The 24,612-nt window shown below is 44.1% G+C and overlaps 2 protein-coding genes across 2 annotated transcripts in view; one reads left to right on the top strand and one right to left on the bottom strand.

The window, feature by feature from the left end:
• Positions 1–1,946: 1,946 nt before the first annotated feature.
• Positions 1,947–5,658, top strand: grem1b (gremlin 1b). Its single transcript, XM_076299753.1, has 2 exons — positions 1,947–2,071; positions 2,688–5,658. Exon 2 carries the CDS (start codon positions 2,689–2,691, stop codon positions 3,238–3,240), a length of 552 nt encoding a protein of 183 aa, XP_076155868.1. The 5' UTR covers positions 1,947–2,071; position 2,688; the 3' UTR covers positions 3,241–5,658.
• An 887-nt stretch (positions 5,659–6,545) lies between these two features.
• The window catches only part of LOC143139154 (formin), a 56,050-nt gene continuing 37,983 nt past the window's right edge, over positions 6,546–24,612 (bottom strand). Inside the window, exons 14-17 of the mRNA XM_076299755.1 lie at positions 15,754–15,805; positions 9,849–9,998; positions 7,918–7,999; positions 6,546–7,396 (exon numbers count right to left, since the gene is read on the bottom strand). Of these exons, the coding sequence (XP_076155870.1) occupies positions 7,352–7,396; positions 7,918–7,999; positions 9,849–9,998; positions 15,754–15,805 (329 nt within the window). The 3' untranslated portion in view covers positions 6,546–7,351. The remainder of the gene's footprint in view (positions 7,397–7,917; positions 8,000–9,848; positions 9,999–15,753; positions 15,806–24,612) is intronic.

Genomic DNA, 24,612 nt, shown 5'->3' on the forward strand with positions numbered 1-24,612 from the left:
GTGCGGTGTGGTGATGTGCGGTGTGGTGCGCTGTGGTGCGGTGTGGTGTGGTGTGGTGCGGTGTGGTGATGTGCGGTGTGGTGATGTGCGGTGTGGTGCGGTGCGCTGTGGTGCGATGTGGTGTGGTGCGGTGCGGTGCGGCGGGATCAGTGTGGAGTGTGCCTCACACTCGTTCTGCTGGGGGGAAACTAAGATTCCCAGACTTTGGGCCCGTGACTGGGGCTTGGGGCCATGTGTTGAGCACATGGGGGCTGAAGAGAGAAGGCAGCGGGATTTCGGGAAGTGTTGTTGTGGCACAGGAACAGAGAACCTGGGGGACGCCGACTGCCACAGTTTTCAAATAATGCGGTTGGTGCGGCCTTTTTTCCCCCTCCAAACTGTCAGGGTTTATTTTTTCCACAACAGATTTAATCCAGATAAAGGTAATCTAGTACTTCTGAATTGTTGGGGCACTGGATGCTATTAATCAAGAATTTTCCCATGATTTAGAACTGAAAAGATAATTGGACCACATGCCTCAGGAAATGTATACTGACATCAAGCTTGAGATGTAATCTTAATTTAAATGGATCACAATTTGAAATAAAGTCAATTGAATTGAACAAAACAATGCAAAACCAAATACATGCAATAACTGAAAGAAGTGTTTCATGAGTTTCAACATTTAGCTCCATGATGCTAATTTAAAGGGAAACATAATCCAAGAAAACCTGAATTCTAAAATTAATAATTTAGTTGCATTGCTGTGAAGGAAATGGTATTTACCTGTGGCAACCTTTATAAATGCTCTGATTTGGATGTAATTAATGTCACACTAACGTTCACATATTTTCATCATATTGTAAACTATTAGGCTATTTTATGACAAACTATTTTCATGTTGCCCTATATATTTTATGGCTTTAATTCATTTTGTCGTGACCAATTATACCATGTCTAGTATAAATAGAGCTTGCAGTTATTAGTGATTTGACAGGAAAAACTCGGAATTGAGCAAGGTCTAAAATAAGCCTTTATAAAAGTGTGAGAAATTAAACAAACACACTGAAATAAACAAAGGCCCAGTGCTAAAAGAGTTATTGCGGGTTTTTTTGCGAATAAATTCTTTGGCATTCGCCCTTCCAGTACTTCCAAGACCAGAGGATATATCTTGAGACGTCAAGTAAACTATGCACTGACAAAGTATTGTATGAAACATCTCTGTAATTTTCCAGTGTTATGACATGGAGACAAAAACTTCATGTGGCTTTTACTAACAGGAAAACGCAATTCCTGTAGCTTATTTTCAGAAGTAGGCCTACATTCGATTCCTCGAAGCTATATTATCAGTGGTGAAATCTTGTGGAATTTGTTACACATGGATGCCATAAAACGTATTTTGGAAGTAGGCCTACTTATAGGCTACATTAATTATTAGTGATTAGTAATTAAAAGTGATTATTATTAGTAAATAATTCATTGCTTATAAAAGTAATACAAACAATGACATGGTAGACCCCTAAGACATGGTTTTGAAATCAAAATATAACCAATGTCATAATATGTGTTAACTGTCTCACTGGATGCAAACTTTTTTTTTTGTAGCCGAATCATAGCAGATACTTTATTCACCAACACACTACTACACTGCACAATGATCCATTAGATGTTAAGATGTTAAGCTTTACGATTCAAAAACTGCGCCCTTTAGAGTTCAGTTTCCATTAAATCAATTTCAGCACTCAAACACCCACCCTTTATCTAGTGCACTGCCGTCTGCTACCTACAAGTAGGCTAGATTCGGGAAGTGTCGGGTGGGCGGATAGTTTTGATTTTCCTTACATCGTGCCTAGCCAATAATGTGGAGGAGCTGTTGTGCACATCTCAGCTGGCAGACATTTAAAAGGGAGACAGTCAGGCGCTGTAGCAATTTGTATTAAAAACCCAACCTCTCTTTCTATGGAACCGTTAGAAGCCTCAGACGCTCTCCGTGGCTTACCCCTGTCCACTTCTCTGTGTTAGCAGCTCTGCGGATTGCCTTGGACGGAGCACAATAAACCGTTATATTTGTACCATCTCGACTACTTGACAGGTGAGCGCCTTTTTAGCACTTTTACAGACTCCTTAAAGCTTTTTGGCATGCCACGGTTGATATGCGTTTTATCACATGCTGATGCGCCCGAACGTCTTTAGTCACGGTGCAGGTGTCAATTAGCAGGGCATCTGTTAGATTTTTAAAACAGGGCACATATCTGATTATTGAATTTAATGACAGCGTATGTGTAAATTTGACCATGATGCCCTTAATGTTGGGAATCTGCGAACTAATTTCGACTTTTCTTAATGGATATGTATTGTGGGAAGCGCTGGTTGTTGCGCTGCAATCTTTACGCATGTGTCATTTTCACAAACTGAGCACCCTGATGAATAGCTTACCTCAAAGGGCATGATGAGTTTATATAGTAGGCCTAGTATTAGGAACTTTTATGGCGAAGATGTATGAGGGATAGTAAAATACGTATTTTAAATATTATTTAAAATAAGTATTGAAGAAAGTTTAAACGTATTTTAAAGTTTTTAAACTCTATTTGTTTGTAAATGAATTGTTATGGTGCCGAAATTAATTCAGAAAACTCTGTTTGTCATTGCTTATTATTAGCTCAGTTCCATCATGGATGTAATGTGATGTTTTAATGTATTTTTTCAAGGATGATGGCATCAGCACGTGTCCTCTGCAGCATGTTCTTCGTCGTGGGGCTTCTCTCCTACCCAGCGGATTCCAGACGGAACCGAGGATCCCAAGGTGCCATCCCTCATCCTGACAAAAACAACCCAAACGAATCAGAGCAGCAGCCTCAGACACCGCAGGCGGGCTCTGGCTCCCAGGGACGGAGAAAAGGCCCCCATTTATCCGCAGACGAGGTGCTGGAGTCAAGCCAAGAGGCTCTACATGTCACCGAGCGCAGATACCTCAAACTCGACTGGTGCAAGACCCAACCACTGAAACAAACCATCCACGAGGAAGGCTGCATCAGCCGCACCATTATTAATCGGTTCTGCTACGGACAGTGCAATTCGTTTTATATCCCCAGACACGTCCGCAAAGAGGAGGGAGCCTTTCAGTCATGTTCTTTCTGCAAACCAAAGCGATTTACCACCATGACTCTAACTTTGAATTGTCCGGACCAACAGCCGCCAACCAAAAAGAAGCGCGTACAACGCGTAAAGCAGTGTCGCTGTATCTCGATAGACCTGGACTAACTCGGACTTCTCGGGACATGAAACACTGTCAAAGAGAAATATCCTGCGACGCGACTCTTGCCTAATCTGATACTTAATATAAAATCAGAAAAGGAGACTTGTTTCATACTCACATCATGTTCACTATAGCCTGCGGTTTTCTCTCCAGGCTCTCAAGTCCATCAATTCACATGGCACTTCAATAACCGGATGGACACAGCAATGAACACACAGCAAAATGACAGACTGACACATCTTTATCTCCTGTTGACTCTGGGAGGCATTAAAAGTTGGCTCAGTCCTTGCATGGAAGCCAAAGGAGAATATGGTATGATCTTTCGGTGAAAACAGTCAAACACCTTGGGGGTAGCCTTAAAAGACAACGGCTTTGCCTCTCTGGCTAAATGTGGTGTGCGCTTTGCCTCTCTGGCTAAATGTCGCGTGCGCTCTGCCTCTACCCTCCTCTGAAATGAATTTATTGCTTAAGGTTTTTCCACTATGTGGAATTGGAGAAACAGTAAGGCGATTTTATTTAATATCTGGGACACATAGGCCTATAAGAATGTTTTCAACGAATTTCTCGGAATATTAATTGCTCTATTATATTGCCAGATCACTGTGCAATTATATAGCCTGTTCGAATCGCTATTTATGGAATGGGAACCTAAATGTTAACATTAGTTTGGCTATACGAGAAAAAAAAAACATGTGTGTCTTCCTTTTGTTTTAGGAACAAAAAGTTGTACATAATGTGTTTATAATGTTGTAGATAGCACGGTTTATTGTGTTTATTAAATGGTAATCACATATATTGTTCTAATGTACAACATTGTTGCTTATTCAGCGCTTTGGAGATACAGCAATAAAACAGAAAACATTTTGCTTTAACACTCTGCAAATACTTTTAATTCTAAGTACACACCCACTTTAGCAATACTGAAAAAGATCATAAATTACCCCAAAACGGCAACGAGTCCGATTTCATGCAGCTCATTTACATCAGGTTAACCCGAAACACCAAATAAAAACATCTTCCACGGTTATGGGTTACTTTCTTCTCGCTCGGAGCCAGACTCGTGCTGTGACTTTTATACGTTTCTTGGACCCTTGGATACATTTCGTCGTAAAAAGGTTTAATTTATGAGGGAAGACCACAAGAGACGCGATTAGATGGCAGGTCTATCACCCTTTTCCATAACCTCTTCAAACGATGTTATCCTGGTTAATGAAAGGCTCTCCACTGGCTCGCAAAAGACTCGCAGAGTCCTTATGTCCTTATCACTCCCGCACTTTAGTGATGTTCATATCACGCCTTGCATAACGCAATACAGCAGAGGGCCCCTCTGCCTCTGACAGTGGAAATGAACGAGGTGCTCTAAGCTAAATGAGACCATCTCTGTTGCGAACCTACATTGGGTGTCTTTACAGACTTTCAAAAAGTATCATGGTGGAATAAAGCTGTTATGCCGCTTTCAGGCTACAATTTGCCCACACAATTGTGAAATCAGTATTGTCACCACGCAGGGTAATTTTGAATGAATTTTGACCAGCCTATAGAGTTCCCCTTAACGGCATTCTGTAATGTCCTTGTTCAGCTCCTCAGACAAAAGTATCCGAATCTATTGTGCCGTGTTTTTGTCAAGACAGCATGACAAAGAATTTATGTAGACTATGTGTTCCTAGGTAACCTTCACAAGAGGTGATGGATTAAAATTCTTTGCGCCATATAAAAGTAAAACTTTATTCTTTATGTTGCAGCAATAATTTAAAGTTGGGGAGAGCTGGGTTTAAATGTTGCAGAGACGTCAAACACAAAGATATTCTTTTAACTGACTAACCATATAAAGGCCATTTAAACTTTTCTAAAATGTGACATGCCATTTTGCCACCTCTCGGGACTCAGTTACATAAGATAAATGCAAATATGAGCTTACTGCCTTTAAGCTTAACTTGAAAAAGAAATGGCCAAATAACATTGATCATCCATAGCACATGTTGAAAATGTTTCATCGTGCTACTCATAGTCACATATTTATTTGTTCATGTTGTCATCTGAACAGAGACTGAGAGTGTTAAACCACAGAAGAACATGTTACAAGTTCTGACAAGAAAACTCAAACAGAAGCACAAGCGTCAAAATACATAGGCCTGTAGGCTCGAGCAGAGACTGACACTGGAACGAATCAAACGTTGGTCAATATCAGTTCCACATTCAGCTGTTACTGCAGTAGAGTTCAGATTTAGAGCATAACCACTGTCTGAGGTAATACAGAATTGGATGCAGTGTACATATATATCTCTGATATGTATGATTGGTTGATAAAACAAAAGGCAGTTTTTTGGTGTTCCTATGAGAAGAACTCTTCAAAAAGGCAATGCTGTGTACCGTATTCATGGCCATGTCTGCCTCACCCATACACGTATACAGCATGTTCCCTGATCTATCAGGACCATCCTTTTTGACTTGCTTTGTACCCAGGGACAATGATGAAGAAACAAACACTGTGTATTCCACCTGTCTGAATTATTCTGCTATATAGGCAACTGACATTTTGGCATAAAATAAATCTGCTTTTTATATAAATATGGATCCATGTCACCTCAGGAAGTACTTTACTATTCTTTAGCTTTTAAAAGCATACAATAGAAATATTTAGTTAAAATAAATATACTATCCATCTTTAGAGTATACGGTGTGAATTCACAAATGTTTTTTTTTTACAGCAAAGGAAATCAAAGAATTGCATAGGAGTTCAAAAAGAGGTGCAAAAGTGCAATACATCTGATCAAGTACTGTTTTGGCAAAGCAAAATAGGGCAAACTAACAACAGCTGTTGGAAGCAGGAAAGTACTTTAGGACTCCGTCTTAACATTGTGAGGAGCAAAACGTGTGTCACCTATTTGAACTTGAAAAAGATCTGTTTGAAGGTTGAGGGTCCACTACTGTAAATGTTGTTAACCAGACGTGCAAGTTCAAGTTCAGCTCTTGTATCCTGATGGGGAGATTTTCTTTGAGAACAGGATGAAGAGCCATGAGGTTTGTAAGACCCAGGCACTGTAAATATCCAGTCTGATGATGCCTGGCTGTCATCCAGTAGGGGTCAGTCTGGTTCAAAAAAAAAGAAAGAAAAGAAAAAAAGAGAGAACCAAAACATCCATTTTTCTATCCATAATGACACTCCAGTAGTTGTGGATGTGTGTGTGTGTGTGTGTGTGTGTGTGTGTGTGTGTGTGTGTGTGTGTGTGTGTGTGTGTGTGTGTGTGTGTGTGTGTGTGTGTGTGTGTGTGTGTGTGTGTGTGTGTGTGTGTGTGTGTGTGTGTGTGTGTGTGTGTGTGTGTGTGTGTGTGTGTGTGTGTGTGTGTGTGTGTGTGTGTGTGTGTGTGTGTGTGTGTGTGTGTGTGTGTGTGTGTGTGTGTTTTTAAGCTCTAGTATGACCTCTTAGTCAGAGGCATGTGGATGGCTACAATGATGTTTGAAAAGGTCATCTTTAGCATATTTACATGTTATTGCTGTTGTGTTCCCAAGCCCCACCCAAGCCACTGCTAGTACGATTGCTTATTCTGGTATGCTCCTCTTAGCTTGATAATGTTTATCTGGTTATGCACCAGTTCCTTAACGCAACTATAGATGCTGTGTCTAAAATGTCTCTTCCAGTGCTGTTGACTGTTTTGTTTTATGCAAACTGCATCCCTGATGAGGAGACAAGCAGAGAAGACGTTCCAGCACCACAGAAGAAGGCCTACAAGCAGCAAGAATCCTGATGGATCCTATGTCATCAGTTCAACGCCATCAGTCCCTCACACTCCAAAAAGACTTTTGCACTGGTCGTGTTTCAAAGGTTTGGGGTCAGAGGGGGTCACGTTCTGCAAGGCAAACAGAGACCAGTGATGGTCCCTGGATCTTCCCTGGATCTTCTAGACATGGTGGTTCAAATATGTGCAAAAGAAGAAGCTGGGTTGCAAAGGAGATGTCTACAGTAGTTAGTACACAGTATGCTGTCTAGTATACTGTTCCATGGAATATGCAGTGGGTGGTACACAGGAAGACTGAGGTATGAATAAAAGGCATATATGGTGGAGGGGTGGTGGTGGTGGTGGTGGTAGTTGTTGTATTGTTGTCTTTCTCCGAAACTCAGCTGGAGGACACGCTTGCTTCCTTCTGGCGTAGTCTTTCTTTCTGTGAGTCAATAAAGGAGACAATGTCAGCTATTAAATTGTGCTGTTCAACAAAAAAAACATGATTTACTTTTACTAGGGAAGGCAGGGAGAAATCAAAGAAAGCTGGAGAAACAACTGATGAGCCAAAAAGACAAGTTCACAGAAGAGGACAAATCAAAAAGTGGAGGAAGAGAGAGAGAGATAGAAGTCAGGGAGGTAGAGTAAAAGAGGGAGAAAAGGAACGGAATATAAACAGAAAGAGGAGAGGACAGTGATCAAGGTAGTGGGTCAGGAGAGAGAGAGCGACAGTCAGGAACAGGAAGAGAGACAAAGATGAGAAAATGATGGAGGGATGAATGACTGGATGGATGGAGAAGGGATAGCAAAGGAAGAGATAAAGGACGACAAAAGAAGACAAAGGAAGAGTGCATGACAGTGGAGAGTGAGGAAGAATGAAAGGGAGAGAAGAATGAAGTGAATAGAGAGAGGGAGAGAGGGGAGAATAGAGAGAAAGAAGAAACAGAATGTGTTGGCTCTCACCAGACTGTTTGCATTGATCTTTTTGGTCTCCACCTTCTTCTCGGCGGTAATCTTCTGAACCGTCTGCTGTGCTTCCTTCAGGCTGCAGGTCAGAGATAGTGATGTTAACCCACCATCATCCCAACTCAACACAAGCACTACACAACACACCGCAGGCTTAGTGACCAGCATTTGGCCATAGGAAGGTGTCCAGCGCAATAGGTACTGTATCCTCACGTCACAGTTTAATCAGTACTCATGGACATGCGGCATCTCTCTCGTCAATCTGCGCTGTGCGGGGGAAGCACCATATGGAGACAATCAATGTTGGTGACCGCACTGGTGTCCTAATGCGACAGAAGAAAGGACTGAGCGTGCTCATATCAGTTGACTGCTCAGATTTGGTTGCAGTCAAGGGAGTGTGGGTCCTTTGTAGTGTCTCCTGATGACAGCCAGCGAAAGGCCTCTGCAAAGTTCACGCACATAAATCACGACTCGACTTGGAGCAGAGTAGTTCTTACAACAGTAGACATGGAGAAGTACGAGCACAACTCAACAAGCTCAGGGGAGACGGTCAGAAAAACTAACAAATAAAACATTTTTATACCTCATACTTTAACGGACAGAAGTCTATCTTCGTAAAGTGTTGTCATTTGATGCTGATTTGCAACAGTGTCCATTCTCTTCCCTTGGGCATCCTCATTGTGTGACAGTTGCCTGTCCACTTGCCAGTTGTGGTAAAACCACAAGGACAAAATGACAGCTGTGCTGTACAATAATACGCTAAACAATACTTAGGTTTTATGGCAGATTGGCCTCGGAGGCTGTGTTTTAAATAAAGTTAATTGTACATAAACACTATCAGCTGTGGGCAATGTAAGGCCTGGGTGCCCAGTAAACAAAGGGGTGAGAAAGTACTCATGCCATGCTTAATCTATACAAGATGCTATGACAACATGTGCACAGATTTGGTTGTGTGCGAATATTTGTGCTTGCTTGTATTTCTGTGTTTAGAGGGTTACAGTTCAGAGTGGTAGTATTTCATGTATATATTTCATCAGGAGTTCTTGAATTGAAGAAGAAACATTGTTCAACTTGCTCAATATATATCATCTTCTGGGCTGAATGATGAGGATGCTGATGATGTGTGACATCTGTTTTCTAACAGAGAGTAGAACTTTCTTTTCTGTAAAGCTGATGGTCCAGCAGAACTGGAACTTGTACTGTCCCTACTGAATGCCCTGGGTCAGATGCAAGGTCATAAATCTAGCCCCAGGCTTTGACATGGTACCAGGCCTTAGGCAAGCTCAGCCTTGCTTCCCTTTGATGCCATTTTGGACCCCCCCCCCCTTTCATAACAGCTCCCATCCCCCACCAACCCACCCAGAAAAGTGCTCATTTTCATTTGTCTACACACTGTCCGCAGGTTCCATTCAGGCTCATTTAGAGGCATTTGGCGTGATGTGTGAGGGGAGGTGGGAGGCCGGTGGGCAATCTGGCTTGTGTTAAACGAGCTGTCGCTTTACTGACTAATTGAGAGAGTGTTCAGAGGGGGAAAACGACATCCCTCTGGTCAGTCATGGTGTGAATGGCTCACTTCAGACACACTCAACCAAATCCTGTGATCTGCATCATCTACGTTTCTGTGCAAAGGTTTTAGCACCCTGGGCATATGCAGTCAAAATTGTTCAATTACAATTAGTCTATTTTTTGTCATGGTATTTATCCATGGGTGCCCAAACGTGTGTATATTTCTGAAAACGTTTGCATTATTATGTCTGCTCCTAGGGTTCAGCCCTTAACGACCTGTGTACAGTGCCCTGAGATAAGTGCCCTCAGGCAACATCTTAAATCCATTTGAAACTGAATGGGACTGAAACAGGCAGGCAGTCTTAGCTACCTTGCCTGCATTGAAAGAGACTGCTGTGATGGGGAAGCAGGCGTCCACCTACCGCTCTTTGGAGATAGTCTTGCTCTCGCGTTTCCATGTGTTCTTGAAGTCGTTGCAGAACTCGTACCACAGCATGAAGACATGATTGGGGGTCACCTCCTTCTCACCAGACTTGGGCTTCAGACCAAAGTAGTTTGTCATGTCCTGGAACCTAGGGGAGATCAAGACAGTGGGGAGTGAGAGAGACGCAGGGGGGAAGTCCTGATCATTCTGTTTCAAATCGTTGGGCAATACATTAGGAATAAAATCGAACATGACACCATTGGTCAGGCCAAGGTTTACAAAAGCTATTAAATGAGAGAGAGAGAGAGAGAGAGAGAGATTGTAAGTGAAGAAAAGGATCATAGACACAATTTTAAAAGAGATGGAAATTCAAGGCAACAGTGGGATCAGATATTAAGTGAAGTTAAGAGTGTAAACTAAGAGGTAGGCCTGTGAAGTGAAGCCTTGAACCTGGTTCAAAAAGTAGACATTTTCAGCTCTGATAATCACCCTAACCTGGGCAGAAGAGGAGACAGATTGTGTGCGTGCGTGCGTGGGTGCGTTTGGGGGTTGAGGGGTTCAGCGAGGGAGAGAAAGAGACAAAATGGGAGTGAGTTAGAGTGTGGGCCGAGAGAGATGATCACAAGAGCACAGAAAGACAGAGAGATCCACACCAGCTGTAGCAAAGCCAGGAGAGCTCTAATCAGTTTTCCCTAACAAACCTCTTCAGGGCTTCTATTAATACTCCTCTCAGCAGCAGCAGCCTGGGAGATAAGCCATCCCAAACACAACTGCATTTCACTGTATTTACCATGACACAAATCCAGTACTGATTACAGGAGCACGGCCTCGGAGGCCACTGCTGCAGACATGTGTCTATGTACACAGCCGGTCAGCTGTTATCCAATGCCGCTAGACTTGCTATTTTAGAACTAGAATCAGTTTAGTGGCCAGGGTGAGGAAATCTTCACTTCTCTGAATGAACACACACACACACTACAGAATCCATAATATTTGATTTTTCACATATTCAGGGTAAACTTATTCAGGGTCACTTATCACAGATAGTGGCTGCCCTCACATCATTAGGTATTTATTCTTCCTGAGATCTGAACTCTTCAACTGAGTTGTTTATCTTGAGCAAGCCAATGGAAAGTGCAGTCAGGTGATGTCATGCCGTTTGTCTCCAGTTCTCCTGTCTTGTTAGTGATGCATCCTGCTGTTGGTAGCTCCATGCTCTACCAGCTGAGAGGAGGGATGTGTGGTTTCCTTTCTGTATGTAAACATATCCATGAGGCTGCTTTACACATGGAAAGGCTCTTCCCAAAACTCTATCACAGGTTTGGGGAATGGGTCACTGAAGGAGTTTGTTCATTGACGTGATTTAAAAAAAACTAGTTACATTGAAAACCTAAGAGGTCAACAAACCTTCTGAAAACACCATACGACAGTCATTTGTTTGGTTCTGAGAAATTCGTTTGGTGTATTCGTATAAAACCGATTACACCCAAAAATGTCTGACAGTGAGAGGCATCTTTATGGCTCAACAGACTCTTGATTGTACCCTAAGCAAGGCTGTTTCCATATGCTCCCCCACTGCTGTTGGTGTGGGGCAAACATAGCGAGGCTATTTCAATTGTAACCAAAGCCAAGGGGAGCGAGTGTGGCCTCTCAGCAGTGGGCCAAGGGACCCAGAGAGAGTGGAGAGCCCCCAGAGGCCCCATGACGTTACAGAGCTTTAATATGGAGGTGGTCACGCCGATCAGCCCAACATGGCTCTGATCCGGGGCTGGTGTGTGTGCCTGTGCGTGCGTGTGCGTGTGCGTGTGCGTGTGCGTGTGTGTGTGTGTGTGTGTGGTGGGACTCACTGTTTATGTGTCCAGCTGCACAATTACATGGCTTACAATAATACGGACACACACACACACTCACACACTGTGGCCTCCATTATGCCCTATTGCAACACTAATGTAAGACATGTTGCTGCAGGGAAGAGAAGAGAGGAGGAGGAGAGGAGGAGAAGAGAAAGGCTAGGAGGAGGAGGAAGGGCAGCACTGCTTAACAATATGTGCCGCAGACGTTCCGTGGCAAAGGTGCTTCCCATTCCCGGTTATGCATCATGTGCCGGGAGCCGAAGGCACCGTCGTCCATCATGCCTAAGACGAGCATCTCCAGACGTACACAAAGAGAGAGGGAGAGAGGGAGAGGAAGAGAGAGAGAGAAGGGTGGAGAGAGAGGAAAAAAGAAAGGAAGAGTGGGAGAGGGGGAGCATCTCCAGACGTACACAGAGAGAGAAGTAGAGAGGGAGGAAGAGAAAGAAAGAGAGAGAGAGGGATACAGAGAGGACAAGAGACTGAGGGAGCGGAGTGCGGAGGGAACGGAAGACAGGAGTGTTTAATTTCCCCCTGACATTCCCGGCCCTCTCTGAAGCTCTCCCTTTGTAGAGGCACCGCCGGACGTCCGCCGTGTGATTCATGGCGTCTATCTCCTATTGGCTGCTTTTACAGCCATGAGGGTCAGGTGTCAGTGTTGACACAAATCACAGAGCACCTCTGCTGCTCTCCTCTAAGCGTACAGAAATGCCCCATCCTCCAACCCCCCTCTAACCCCATCCCCCCCCCCCCCCCCACACACACACAGTACACACACTGCCCAGCCCACGAGGTTGCCCTGTGCCGCTGCCATGACAACACGGCTGTCCATCAGGAGGTTTACGACTGTTGTGACGCACATGCGCTGCCGAAGCATGCATGTCAGAAGGGGGGAAACGGAATCAGAGGATCTCGCATTGTTCTGTATTTAAAAAATCTGTTGAGAAATGAAAAAGGCATGTGTTCCTTAAAAATGGCCTCGGCCTGTGGGAGTTTCTATTCATTTCCCAAGAAGCATTGTTTTCCCTGTGGTGGATAAATCAGCATGAATTAGGGTTCTTTTGTGAGTTGCAGCGAGCGAGCATGGACCTCCTTTAGCACTACACAGCACATGAGTGATGGGTCCCCTCTAGTCATGTAAACATAACAACAGACTGAAAGCAAAGCGGACCGGTCCATCTAAAGAGGATTCCATCGGGAGACCTTGGTGCAACACAAAATAAACTGAGTTTCACGCTCCAAGACTTATGTTGACAATTCAAAATGTATAGTCCTGACAGCACGGGAGTGATCAAACAGGGTTATATATCAACCACGCAGCAGTGCATGTTACAGTGCACATAAATACTTTAATGCTTGTGATTTGATCACATGATAAACGTGACAGCAAGGCAAAAGCTCTCTTTACTTCATGACGACAAAACAAGTTTATAAAGCATTTGCATTTGTTCTGGGACCCGCCTACATGTCAAATGGACAGCTAGTGTATGGCTTAGAGCAGTAAAGATGGCCTTGAAACACAATGGCTTCTCCTTTATTTACAGTTGCACAGCTTGAGGGAGTTTATAAAAGCGCTGTGCTATTTAATGATGGAATGTAAGCTATGTACACAGTGTGATTTCTATGTCAAACAGAAGTAATGTTAAAATAACAGGTGAGAGGAAGACGCTAAGAAAAGAAAAGATAGAGAGACAGTGATAGAGAGAGAGAGAGAGACAGAGAGAGAGAGAGTGAGAGTGGAACAGGTATGGAGGTCCAAAAGAGCAGGGGCAGTGATATGTAAACATTATATTTGGATTCAAAGCCCCCTGTTGCCTGTTTAATGTTTTTATTTATAAAATTGTTATTGTTTATCATTTGATCTTTTTTCAGGAGCTCTCCACCATGGTGCCTCTGCCTGTGCCTCCCTCCGTCTGCCTATTGCTTCCTCTCTGTCTCTGTCTCTTTCTCCGTCTCTCTCTCTTGATCCCTCTCTTCTGCCTCGATTCCTGATCCACACTGAGTCCGAGCTCTTGGAGCGTAGCATCCCTGGCCTTTGGGCCGAGGAGCGAGCAGCGGCCCACCCAGCGTAGGTCCTGTGCTGCCGTGTGGCCAGTGGCCAGTGAGCTGCCGCCCTTACCTCGTATTCATCACCGCTGTGTCACCTTAACGATGTGTGGCCATGGGAACGCCGGGGGAGCGGCCACAGCCAGGCGAGCGCCAGGGCGCGGGGGGCCTGGGGGTCTGACGCCGAGGCCCCGAAATTTAAGCCAAATTAAAAGTCCTTCAAGGGCCTGTTGGGGCCGCTGAGCGCTTTTGATCAATATCAGTGAATTCAGCACCTTCATTAAGAGGGTGTGAGCAGAATGGGAGGTGACACACACACACGTGTACACAGGCACACACACACACACACACACACATACACACACACACACACGTGTACACACACACACACACACACACACACACACGCACACACACACACGTGTACACACACACACACACACACACACACACACACACACACACACATACACATACACACACACACACACACATACACACACACACACACACACGTGTACACACACACACACACACACACACGCACACACACACGCACACACACACACACACACGTGTACACACACACACACACACATACAGGCACACATATGCGCCCACACACAGACAGGCACACAAGCACTAGTTCTGTATCTGTTCTCTGTGTGTGAGAAACACGCAACCCGCAAAAAGACATGCCCATGTATGACAGAGATGAGATGCCAAGCCAAAGAGAGTAAGTGTGTGTGAGAGAAGAGAGTGAGTGTGTGTGAGAGAACATGGATTAATCAGCAGTCAGTCAGGGATGAACATTACGTTTCCTGCAAACCTAAAGAACTCTGCTTGGCCTGATATGAGGCTGAGGCTGCAGGAAATAATAGACTTGGAAACCTTCTTTGACTTATGATGCTGTCCTGACCAATCAGCACAATAATTGTTGATGGTTTCACAATTTCCACCTTCTTTTCAGGGACGGCAACTTTCATGTTCTCTCTGGAGTTTATTTTTCCAATTGGAATGGCTGCAATTTGAAAGCAAACAACTCTGCTGTCTATCTAAACAAGGGAAAGTAATCCATGACTTTTTCTTCTCTGTGATTTCCAGTGCGCGCGCGTGTGTATCTTTCTCTTCCAGCTACAATCTGAAATGTGTCAGATATCGCCTCTCGGCAGCACAGACTTATAGGTGGATGTTTCAGTATAAATCATTCCCTGGCGATTTGCGAATGCGCTGTAATAAGCAGGGAGGCTTCGGCCATACCAAACACAGGAGATAAGGGCCCTGATAACAGGCCTCGGGATGGTAAAACAGCAGGGGAGACGGTAGCATGCGCGCGCCGCATTTGCACACGTGTTCCTCGCCTCAGCAACCCTCCTGTCAAGAGGAGGGCTGCCGTAGAGTCTCCGGGGTTACGACCCGAGCAGATCCGGGGGCAGAATCCCAGGAGCCCCAGAGTGAGTCTGGAAGCTACCCCGCCCCCCCCCCCCACCCCCCTATTATATCACTCTACACACACACACACGCACACTCTCTCCCTACCTCCCTAACACACAACACACATACACGAACACATTTTCCCTTATACACACACACACACACACACACACACACACAAACACACACACACAGTGCCTCTCCTGGAATCTCCTCTCTTATCAGTGAGGATCCCTTATCGAGTGGCTACTAATTGGTATAGACAGATTTACAAATTGTGCACATTAGTTTTATCTGATGCCCCGGGGGAATGCTTGAGACAAGCTGAACTAAGCGCTGATGGAGAGAAGGGCCGAGTGACAATGGATATATTCTCCTCCTGGCTGCAGTCCACCAGCATCCAGACAGACCTCTATTGAGCCCCAGGAAGATAATACCAAGATATGGCGTCATGGCGCGGTAAGGTAGTGCTTGGGGCCCAGACAAAAGAATGCAAGGCTTCAAGACAGAGAGAGAAAGAGAAAAAGAGAGAGAGAGATCGGAGGGGAGGGGAGCGGACAAGGTGCATCTCACCTCGTATGTGCAGCCTGCAGTTGCTCATCCTCTGCAGTATGTTCCGACTGGGCTGCAGAGAGAACAGACACAAGTATTCCACATTAGAACTTTGCAGCATGCTAAAGATGAACTCTAAATGACATTCTAACAGCTTGTCCTAATTGCATGGGAGCGTCTGACTGTCGCATTGAATGCTCTCTGTCCACACTGGGTAACACTTTATTTTAATGTGTCGCTGTTACAGTGTACTTACCTAATTAGGTACAGTGGTACAACCTGTGTAACAACATGTACTATCAGGTACTATCATTGTACTTGCATAATGTATTTGTGGGTACCTACATATAGTTGTTACATTGTAATACTGAGTGCTTTTACAAAACTTTGCCAATTTGCCTAAATTTTCATCAGAGGCAAAGAGCTGACCTGAGACCTGCTGGATGGGGTAAATCGGGTCATGATAGATTTAAAGCAACACCAAAGAGTTTTTGTACCTTAAAATAATGTTTCCAAAATCGTTTCAGTGGTTCATCAACTCGTAACAGGGTGAACGGCACTTTCTGCATTCGCTTCGCGGCCCTCTATCGGCTATAACCGCACTATGTAAGTTTGCCGGATCGGGTAGCGGTTCTGTAGTTCGATGGAATGAGACATGAGAAACTACAAATTTGACTTGCATCCGATGTCGCAATACATCGTACTTTCATAAAATCATGCAACATATTATACCTTGTCTGTGGACATTGTTATTTGCAAAGCTGGTGCTGGATAAACAAATAGGGCATGCGACAGAGGAAAAGTTATTTGGTGTTGCTTTAATATACAAAGCATGCTTAGCTCCAGTCAAGGCCTCATTGTCTTCAGTGTACATGTAACAGCTGTGCTGCTACAACCTTGTTACTCTTTGATACAGTGGAATAAACTGGAACAGGTCTTGTCTTGGAACAGGTCTACTAATTCACATGTACTGTGTGGTGTAACAGCAGACACGTTTCAACACATCAATTACAGGATGCATAACATCATTGACAGGTTGTATATATGTAGATGTAAGTACTTAACTGGTACACTTCATTTTAATGGGTTTATGCCACTGTATCAAAGAGCAATAAGTGTGTACCAACACAGTTGATATATGTACTATGTAGTGAATTAGTAGACCTGTTCCAAGACATCGAAGACATAACATACATGTCATATGTACATGTAAGTAATTAACTGGTACACTTAATAGGTTTATTCCACTGTATCAAAGAGTAACAAGGTTGTAGCAGCACAGCTGTTACATGTACACTGAAGACAATGATGCCTTGACTGGAGCTAAGAATGCTTTGTATATCAAATCTATCATGACCAGATTTACCCCATCCAGCAGGTCTCAGGTCAGCTCTTTGCCTCTGATGAAAATGTAGGCAAATTGGCAAAGTTTTGTAAAAGCACTCAGTATTACAATGTAACAACTATATGTAGGTACCCACAAATACATAATGCAGGTACAATGATAGTACCTGATAGTACATGTTGTTACACAGGTTGTACCACTGTACCTAATAAGTACACTGTAACAGCGACACATTAAAATAAAGTGTTACCAAATAAAGTGTTACCGTTCTACTCCAAACATAATGCCCCATCACGCTGCACAGCACCGTCTCCCCTCCATCCAGTCAGGACATTCCAACTGAAAACGACGTAATCAAATTGATGTGGATGCTCACGCTCACTCACATCACATGCACTTGGGACACGGTGTAAGTGAGAACTGCATGGTCAAATGGAAAGAGATGCTTTTGTTTGGTCTGTTCTGCCTAAAGTCAAACTAGGCCTTACCTGGGGACACACGTACTACAATATTGTCCAGACAAATATAATAGGGACTCTGACGTTTAAATTGCCTATGAGAAACAAGTCTGATTAGGGCCGAAGTACCAGTGTTGAATGACTGATTCTGTGTGCTGAGTAAAGCCCTGCACTTCTCACTGGAATGGGATGATCTGTCATGCGATACAGATGCATATGGCATTCCCAATGAGTCTCTATGTTCGCATCTCTCTTCTTTATTCATACTACTTGATACTTCATAGTAATAAAGTAAAGATAAAAGTGAGTGTTTGCTAGTGTGCTTGTGTGGGTCTGTGGGGTGTATAGGTCAAGGATGGAAATAAATATTGAGTGGCTGGCAAATTTGACCAAAAATCTGCTAGTGGCTGGTAGACATTTTCAAATGTTAATTTCCACCCTATTATGGGTGGTAGGGTATTTAGGCATGATGTGTCCATGTTTCTTGTGAGTGTGTGCATTTCTTGTGTGTGTGTGTGTGTGTGTGTGTGTGTGTGTGTGTGTGTGTGTGTGTGTGTGTGTGTGTGTGTGTGTGTGTGTGTGTGTGTGTGTGTGTGTGTGTGTGTGTGTGTAAGAGTGAGTGGGAAATAGAGAGAGAGAGAGAGAGAGAGAGATCTGATGTTGGCATTCAGTATGCATGTAGGTATGTGGCTGTGAAATGTTTGTGTGTATGGTGTTTACATGAATGTGTGTGTGCATGTATTTATGTGTGTGTGTGTGTGTGTGTGTGTGTGTATACTGACTGAGAGGAATCGGGGCTTGGGAACTGGCGGCTCTTGTCGAGGCCTGCCATGTAAAAGTGTCTAAATGCAAGGCAGATGTGTGCGGCAGCCCCGGCCGAGGTGCAAGAATTTATCTAGGGCCAGCGAGAGCCTGTGATCTCAGATTTATGGCTTTTTTCCAGATTCATCCTTTTTACAATGATGGGGGCACCTTTCCCACTTGAAGATTTAAGAGGGGGAAGTCTCCAAAAAATTGTTCAAAGGCAGTTTTGGGGGTCTTTTGGGAGAGGGTGAGCTTAAACTACAACCACCCCTTTTCTTTTCTACCTTTTTTCATCTCTTTCTGTCTGTCTCTCTCTTACTGTGTGTGTGTGTGTGTGTGTGTGTGTGTGTGTGTGTGTGTGTGTGTGTGTGTGTGTGTGTGTGTGTGTGTGTGTGTGTGTGTGTGTGTGTGTGTGTCTGGCCTGGTCTGTATGTGACATTATCTGTGTGTGAAAATGTTAGTGCATGCATAGATGTGAATGTGTTTGCTAGCACGTACAAGCATGTGCTTGCTAGCACGTGTTAACATACTGCAAGTCTGAATCTTATTCTGAGTTTGTGTGTGTGTGTTTGTTAAAATGTGATTATGAGGTGAGTCTAGTGTTTCTAGTGTGAGGTATCTGTGTAGAATAAGGGGGGAGCACTTGGGGTTTGCCTGTTTCTGTATGTGTGTGTATGTGTGTGTGTGTGTGTATTGTTGGTGTGTGTGTGTGCTAGGACCAGTGGCAAAGGTCACAGCAGGGGTGCTTGGCGCCTCAGGTCCTCCACTCTAACGTGTGTGTGTGTGTGTGTGTGTGTGTGTGTGTGTGTGTGTGTGTGTGTGTGTGTGTGTGTGTGAGTGTGAGTGTGTGTGTGTGTGTGTGTGTTTGTGTGTGTGTTTGTGCAGAGGTGGCACCAGCACTCCTGGGTCCCAGGCCATGGTGAGAGAGGATGTGTGAAGTTGCTCTGGCGCCCCCCCGTACCCCCGTCCCCTGACTGCCGACCCACCACACTCCCACCCCACTCTCCTCGCCCCTTTCGTCTGTAAACATGAAACCAGTAGTGGCTAACTAGAAAGTTATGAGACGCGCATGCTGAGCGGGACAATAAATTAGGGCTTTAAAACCCTGACACACTTTTACACACCACTGGTTTACCTACAACTCAGATAACAAAGCGCTTGAAACGTGTTGCTAATTGCATCACGCTACCATACCAGCTAAGCTAAACACACACCACTTTCCTCATGGGAAAACTTGATCTGATGTTTAATATTCTCAAAGCTGCTCACAGAATCACTGAGTGCTTTAGTGTGAGATTTAGTATGGAGCCAGGTACATAAAAGTTGTTAAATGGTTTTTGGGACTTTATACCCAAATCATCTGGAAAACAATGTGGTCACTTAGGTTCAAACTGGGCCAAGACTAAGTGATAGCTAAGACAATGCTTAATGTTATGACTTCTATGAATCAGAGAAAAACAAATGAGATGAATCCCAAACCAGAACAATTTGTTGTGATCCAGATCTGAAGTGCCCCTCAGCATTAAGCTTGCATTAATATCACGTTGGCAAATCACCACACACCCGTAGATGCAGCTCCGGCCTATTAACTGAGGTTTATATATTAATTTTGCAAAAATGTTTCAGCTATGAGGTTAATAAACAGGGGCGGACTATACAGGTATTGAGCACTGCAGTTCATACATACTGTAGGTGTGGCCAGTACACCATTTTTTTTTTGCATAAAACATGTCATGCAAAGCATAATACACAATGCGTCTAATACACAGGAAATTATTGTGCTAAACACATATGGCTCAACAACAAGAGATTGATACGGTGTTAAGGCAGGACTATAATTGGAGGATTATAATTGTCAGAGAAAGTATGAGCTCCTCCACTTGATGTGTTAGTAATGTTGCTCTAAGTGTCCTTGAAAATGAATCTAAGTAGCATTAATTGATTCATTAACTGCAGTGGATTAGTGAGTATTAACACAGACCCGATTATTAAGTGATTCTGGAAGCGTCTCTGCCTTTTTTTCATCTTGCGCCAGTCAGTAACATTAAGCAGACGCCGCTGTTTGCTCATTGACACAACTTTCTCCTGGAAGGATAAACTTTTTGCGGAACTCAAAAAACACAGATAAATTCCCGAAACTTCAGCCCTTGAGAGGTTATGATTTAAATGGAAATCTGCTCAGTCATCTGACAATCCATTCCGTTCTATAACTCCCTTCAAATCATAAAAATACAACTCTGAAGAATGAAGACATGGGCAGACAGAGCCAAAGATGCGAAAAGACTCAAAAAAGGCCCTGACACTAATTGGCTAATATGGATGTTTTGAGTAGAAAGAGACATGCCCTGACTCGGAAGTCTATCTGACATGTTGACAATTGTTTTTACATCAAAAACTACAAAATAAGATAAAGTAAAATAATATCAAACCTAATTTCATAGAATGGTATCTACTTGTGCCTAGATATTCTAAGTTGACGAACTGCTGGTTTCAAACATTGTACTCTGTGGCTGTCTGGGTATATGACAAATGAGAAAAGCAGAACAAGGGATTGTGTGTGTGTGTGTGTGTGTGTGTGTGTGTGTGTGTGTGTGTGTGTGTGTGTGTGTGTGTGTGTGTGTGTGTGTGTGTGTGTGTGTGTGTGTGTGTGTGTGTGTGTGTGTGTGTGTGTGTGTGTGTGTGTGTGAAAGAGAGAGTGAGACAGAAAGAGAGAGGGAAAGAAAGTCAGAGAGAAAGATACTAAGAGGTTGTGAGAGAGCAAGTGATTGACAAGAGCATGAGTGTAAAAGAAAAGGACAGCCAGCATAAGGGTGTAAAAGGACAGCCAGCATAGGCATAGCACAGTGTAAAAGGACAGGAGAGAGAAAAGGTGAGTAGGGAGTCAAAGTGAGTGTGTAGTGTGTATGTGCACTGGGTGGGCTGGTGGCTCCTGAGAATAATGGATCACAGAGTGACGGATCAATGAGCTCAAAGAGATGTAAAGAGCTTGTCAGATCACAGCGCGCTTTAAGGGCTGCCACGCGGGTCGTTCGAGTTCACCAGCGGCTCCCGTCGTGCACGGGGACCGTCAACGGAGCCGAGGCTGTAAAGCCCTCACACGTGAGTTATGGGTCACCTACGCCGCAGACACACTCAAACAAGCCCAGAGCCCCACCTTTACTCTTACACACACACACACACACACATACAGGATAACGGCATCCAGGCACCACCATGGCCACCAGTGAGAGGACAATTGTATTTATTTGTTTTAGCAGAACCTAATTTATACTTGTGTGACGTCTACATCAACCCACCCTCACTATGGGTCCACACACACACACACACACACACACACACACACACACACACACACACACGCACACACACACACACACACACAAACACACACATTCACACACATTCACAAACATACACACAGAGGGCTGTGACCCATCAAGACCTACAGAGAAGTGGAGATTTATGGAGGCCCCCCCACTTGTGAGGCTGCCAGGTGGGCTGTGTAGGTTTGAGCGCTTGATGGTTTGAGCGGCTGATGGGTAGTGGGGGTTGGGGGGCATATTTCAGGGACAGCCTTGTCGCTCAGACCAATGGCCTCCTAGGGTGCCACACCTGACACACCTGAGTGTGAACCCGCTGCTGCCTTCCTGAACCACAACATACACACTCCACCAGTGTTCTCATGAGATGTTCCCAGTGCTCCGCCTTACATCAAACGCCCTGACAGAAAGCCAGTGTACTTGGTTCATCTGAGTGTGTGTGTGTGTGTGTGTGTGCTTTGAAGAAGGGCTGATGTACCTGTTCATCGGTGTGTGCATGTCTGCCTGTATGATTTGCGTGTGTTATCCTCAAATCTTACCGACATGCTTTATCCTTGGTGTCAATTTGACCCCAGCTAAATAAACCCTCAGAAAATGATTATAATTCATATTTTTACCCAGTTTTTTTTTGTGACAGGTACTTAACAAGAGTGTAATAACCACCATCAAAAGCCCTACAAAACAACCCCCCCCCACACACACACCCCTTTATGAACCTTGGAACCCTGGCTGGCAATATTGCCCATCCAGTGTCAGCAGCCCAAAGGCTTGCTGTTGCTTCCCCTTTTGACTTATACAGTCCTGCCAAAATGACTTATATGTAATATGTACTTGTGTATGCAATAATGATAATAACAATATGTTCTCATACTATTCAAATAATAATATCCATTATGTGTCAAATATTCATGTATCTTATGTTTCATACAGCTGGGGTCAAACTGACCCCAAGGAACATCAATGTACAAAATATTTGTACAGGACAAAATATTATTGTACAAATTTTATGCTAACTCTGTTGTACCCTTCAATTGAGGAAAAGTCATGAAACATGAAGCAAAAAAAAAAAAGTGAACCAAATATTTTATGATGTTAAACGTTGCTTGGGGTCAAATACCCCAAGGATAACAGGAGGGTTAAGTGTGTGTGTGTGTGTGTGTGTGTGTGTGTGTGTGTGTGTGTGTGTGTTCTGAGACAGTCAGGATTTTCTTAGGTAGCCTGCACAATCTCTGGCCAGGGCGAGAGAGACGCTGTGTCGTGTGTTGTGTACACTGAAGCCATGGAGTCATCTCGGCGCCCCAGACACGGGATGTCAGCTCAGGGTCCGCGGCTGGCTTCAAAAGCCGCGGCGAACGGCGGGAGGAATTCTGTTTATAAAGCAAAAGGTTTATAAGCATCGCCTGGTGGAACGCTCATGTGCAAGATGTGTTTTTGTTAACCAGGGCTGCCGCCGTTTTTTTTCCTCGTAGCCAGTGGCAACCATCGTCCTTTTAAGACCATCCTAATGTTCAGTAATTACGTCCAGATTAGTGCCAAGCATAAACATAAAGTCCAGATGCGAAACCTGCTCTATCAAAACTAGAACGTTGGGGAAATATTCAAATAATGCAATAAATGTCTTTCTCTCTGTGCTTTCCTCTACAGGAGCGTCTCCAGACAGGCCGAGCTAAATTAATCTCTTGGAGTTGACGACATATGGATGTCATCTCATTGGATGACGGATTGCTCATTCATGCTTTGCAGAAAGGCAGAAAGGAAGCTTTTTGTTTTTGTTTTTGTTTTCCGATGCTATTTAAGCACATACAGCATCTGTGAGCAGTGCGAGACCAAGCTGTTTTCGTGCGAGGCAAACACGTTAATGCCTCATGAGCACTTAAGCCAGATAGAGAACCTTGCAGTTTTGGAAGACGAGTTAATTCTCCGTGTCAGACAGCTTTCATGTAACACTCCTGAAAGAATTGACCAGGAGCTATGGTTTCTAGGCAGCATCAGATCTCTGCGATTTAGCACAGGGGGTCCTCTGAGCTTTGGGAATGTGCATACCTGTGTGAACGAGCTGACCAGAAGAACCAGAGCTACACACAAGGGAGACAGGGACCACGCTCAGAAACACACGTCTTCCGTGGAAAACATGAGTCAAATCCCTTTGATCTGAAACACCATCATCCTTGACCCAGCCAGCACACATACCCACATGTTTTGTTTTTTCCTTTGGATTTTCATAGCAGTTATTTAGCAGTTTCTAGGATTTTCTAGAACTAATTGTATAACCCATCTTATGAAACGTATCTTATTGCAAAAAAGTGAAGGATGATATAAATCAAATCAACTTTATTTCTATAGCACATTTAAAAAAAAAAAAATAAAAAAAAAAATAGAGGTGGACGGGCTTGGGGCTATGTGAGGGCTGTTTGTGTGTACTGCCTCAGGGTTTGTGATTTATTGCTATATCTCTGGAAAAAATAAGAGACCACTGCACATTTTTCTGATGTCTTCCTACGGTTGCTGAGTGACATTCCAATGAGTTGACGGTCATATTAAAAATTAAGAGACCACTGTTATTTGAATATGACAGAATGTCACTCAGCAACCGTAGGATGACATCAGTGTGTGTGTGTGTGTGTGTGTGTGTGTGTGTGTGTGTGTGTGTGTGTGTGTGTGTGTGTGTGTGTGTGTGTGTGTGTGTGTGTGTGTGTGTCTGTGTCTGTGTTTGTGTCTGTGTTTATGCCTGCCTATGTGTGTATGTGCATGTAGTACATGGGGGTCACTGGAAGAGTGCCCTGCCCCGGTGGTCCCCAGCAGTGTCCCACTGAGCGTGGCTTGCCTTTACGAGACCTCAGCCGGGGATGTCCTGCCAGCTTTACTGCGGGCCTGACTACACAAAGTGTGTTTAGGGGAACGTGATCCCCTCCTACTGCCCCCGTTACAGTTAGTAAGCCCTCTGTCAGCAAAC

Source organism: Alosa pseudoharengus, unplaced genomic scaffold (assembly GCF_046254945.1).
Source record: "Alosa pseudoharengus isolate Yale_2024_CS ecotype anadromous, Long Island Sound unplaced genomic scaffold, YU_APseudo_1.1 YU_APseudo_1.1_scf_22, whole genome shotgun sequence".
Taxonomy (NCBI): domain Eukaryota; kingdom Metazoa; phylum Chordata; class Actinopteri; order Clupeiformes; family Clupeidae; genus Alosa; species Alosa pseudoharengus.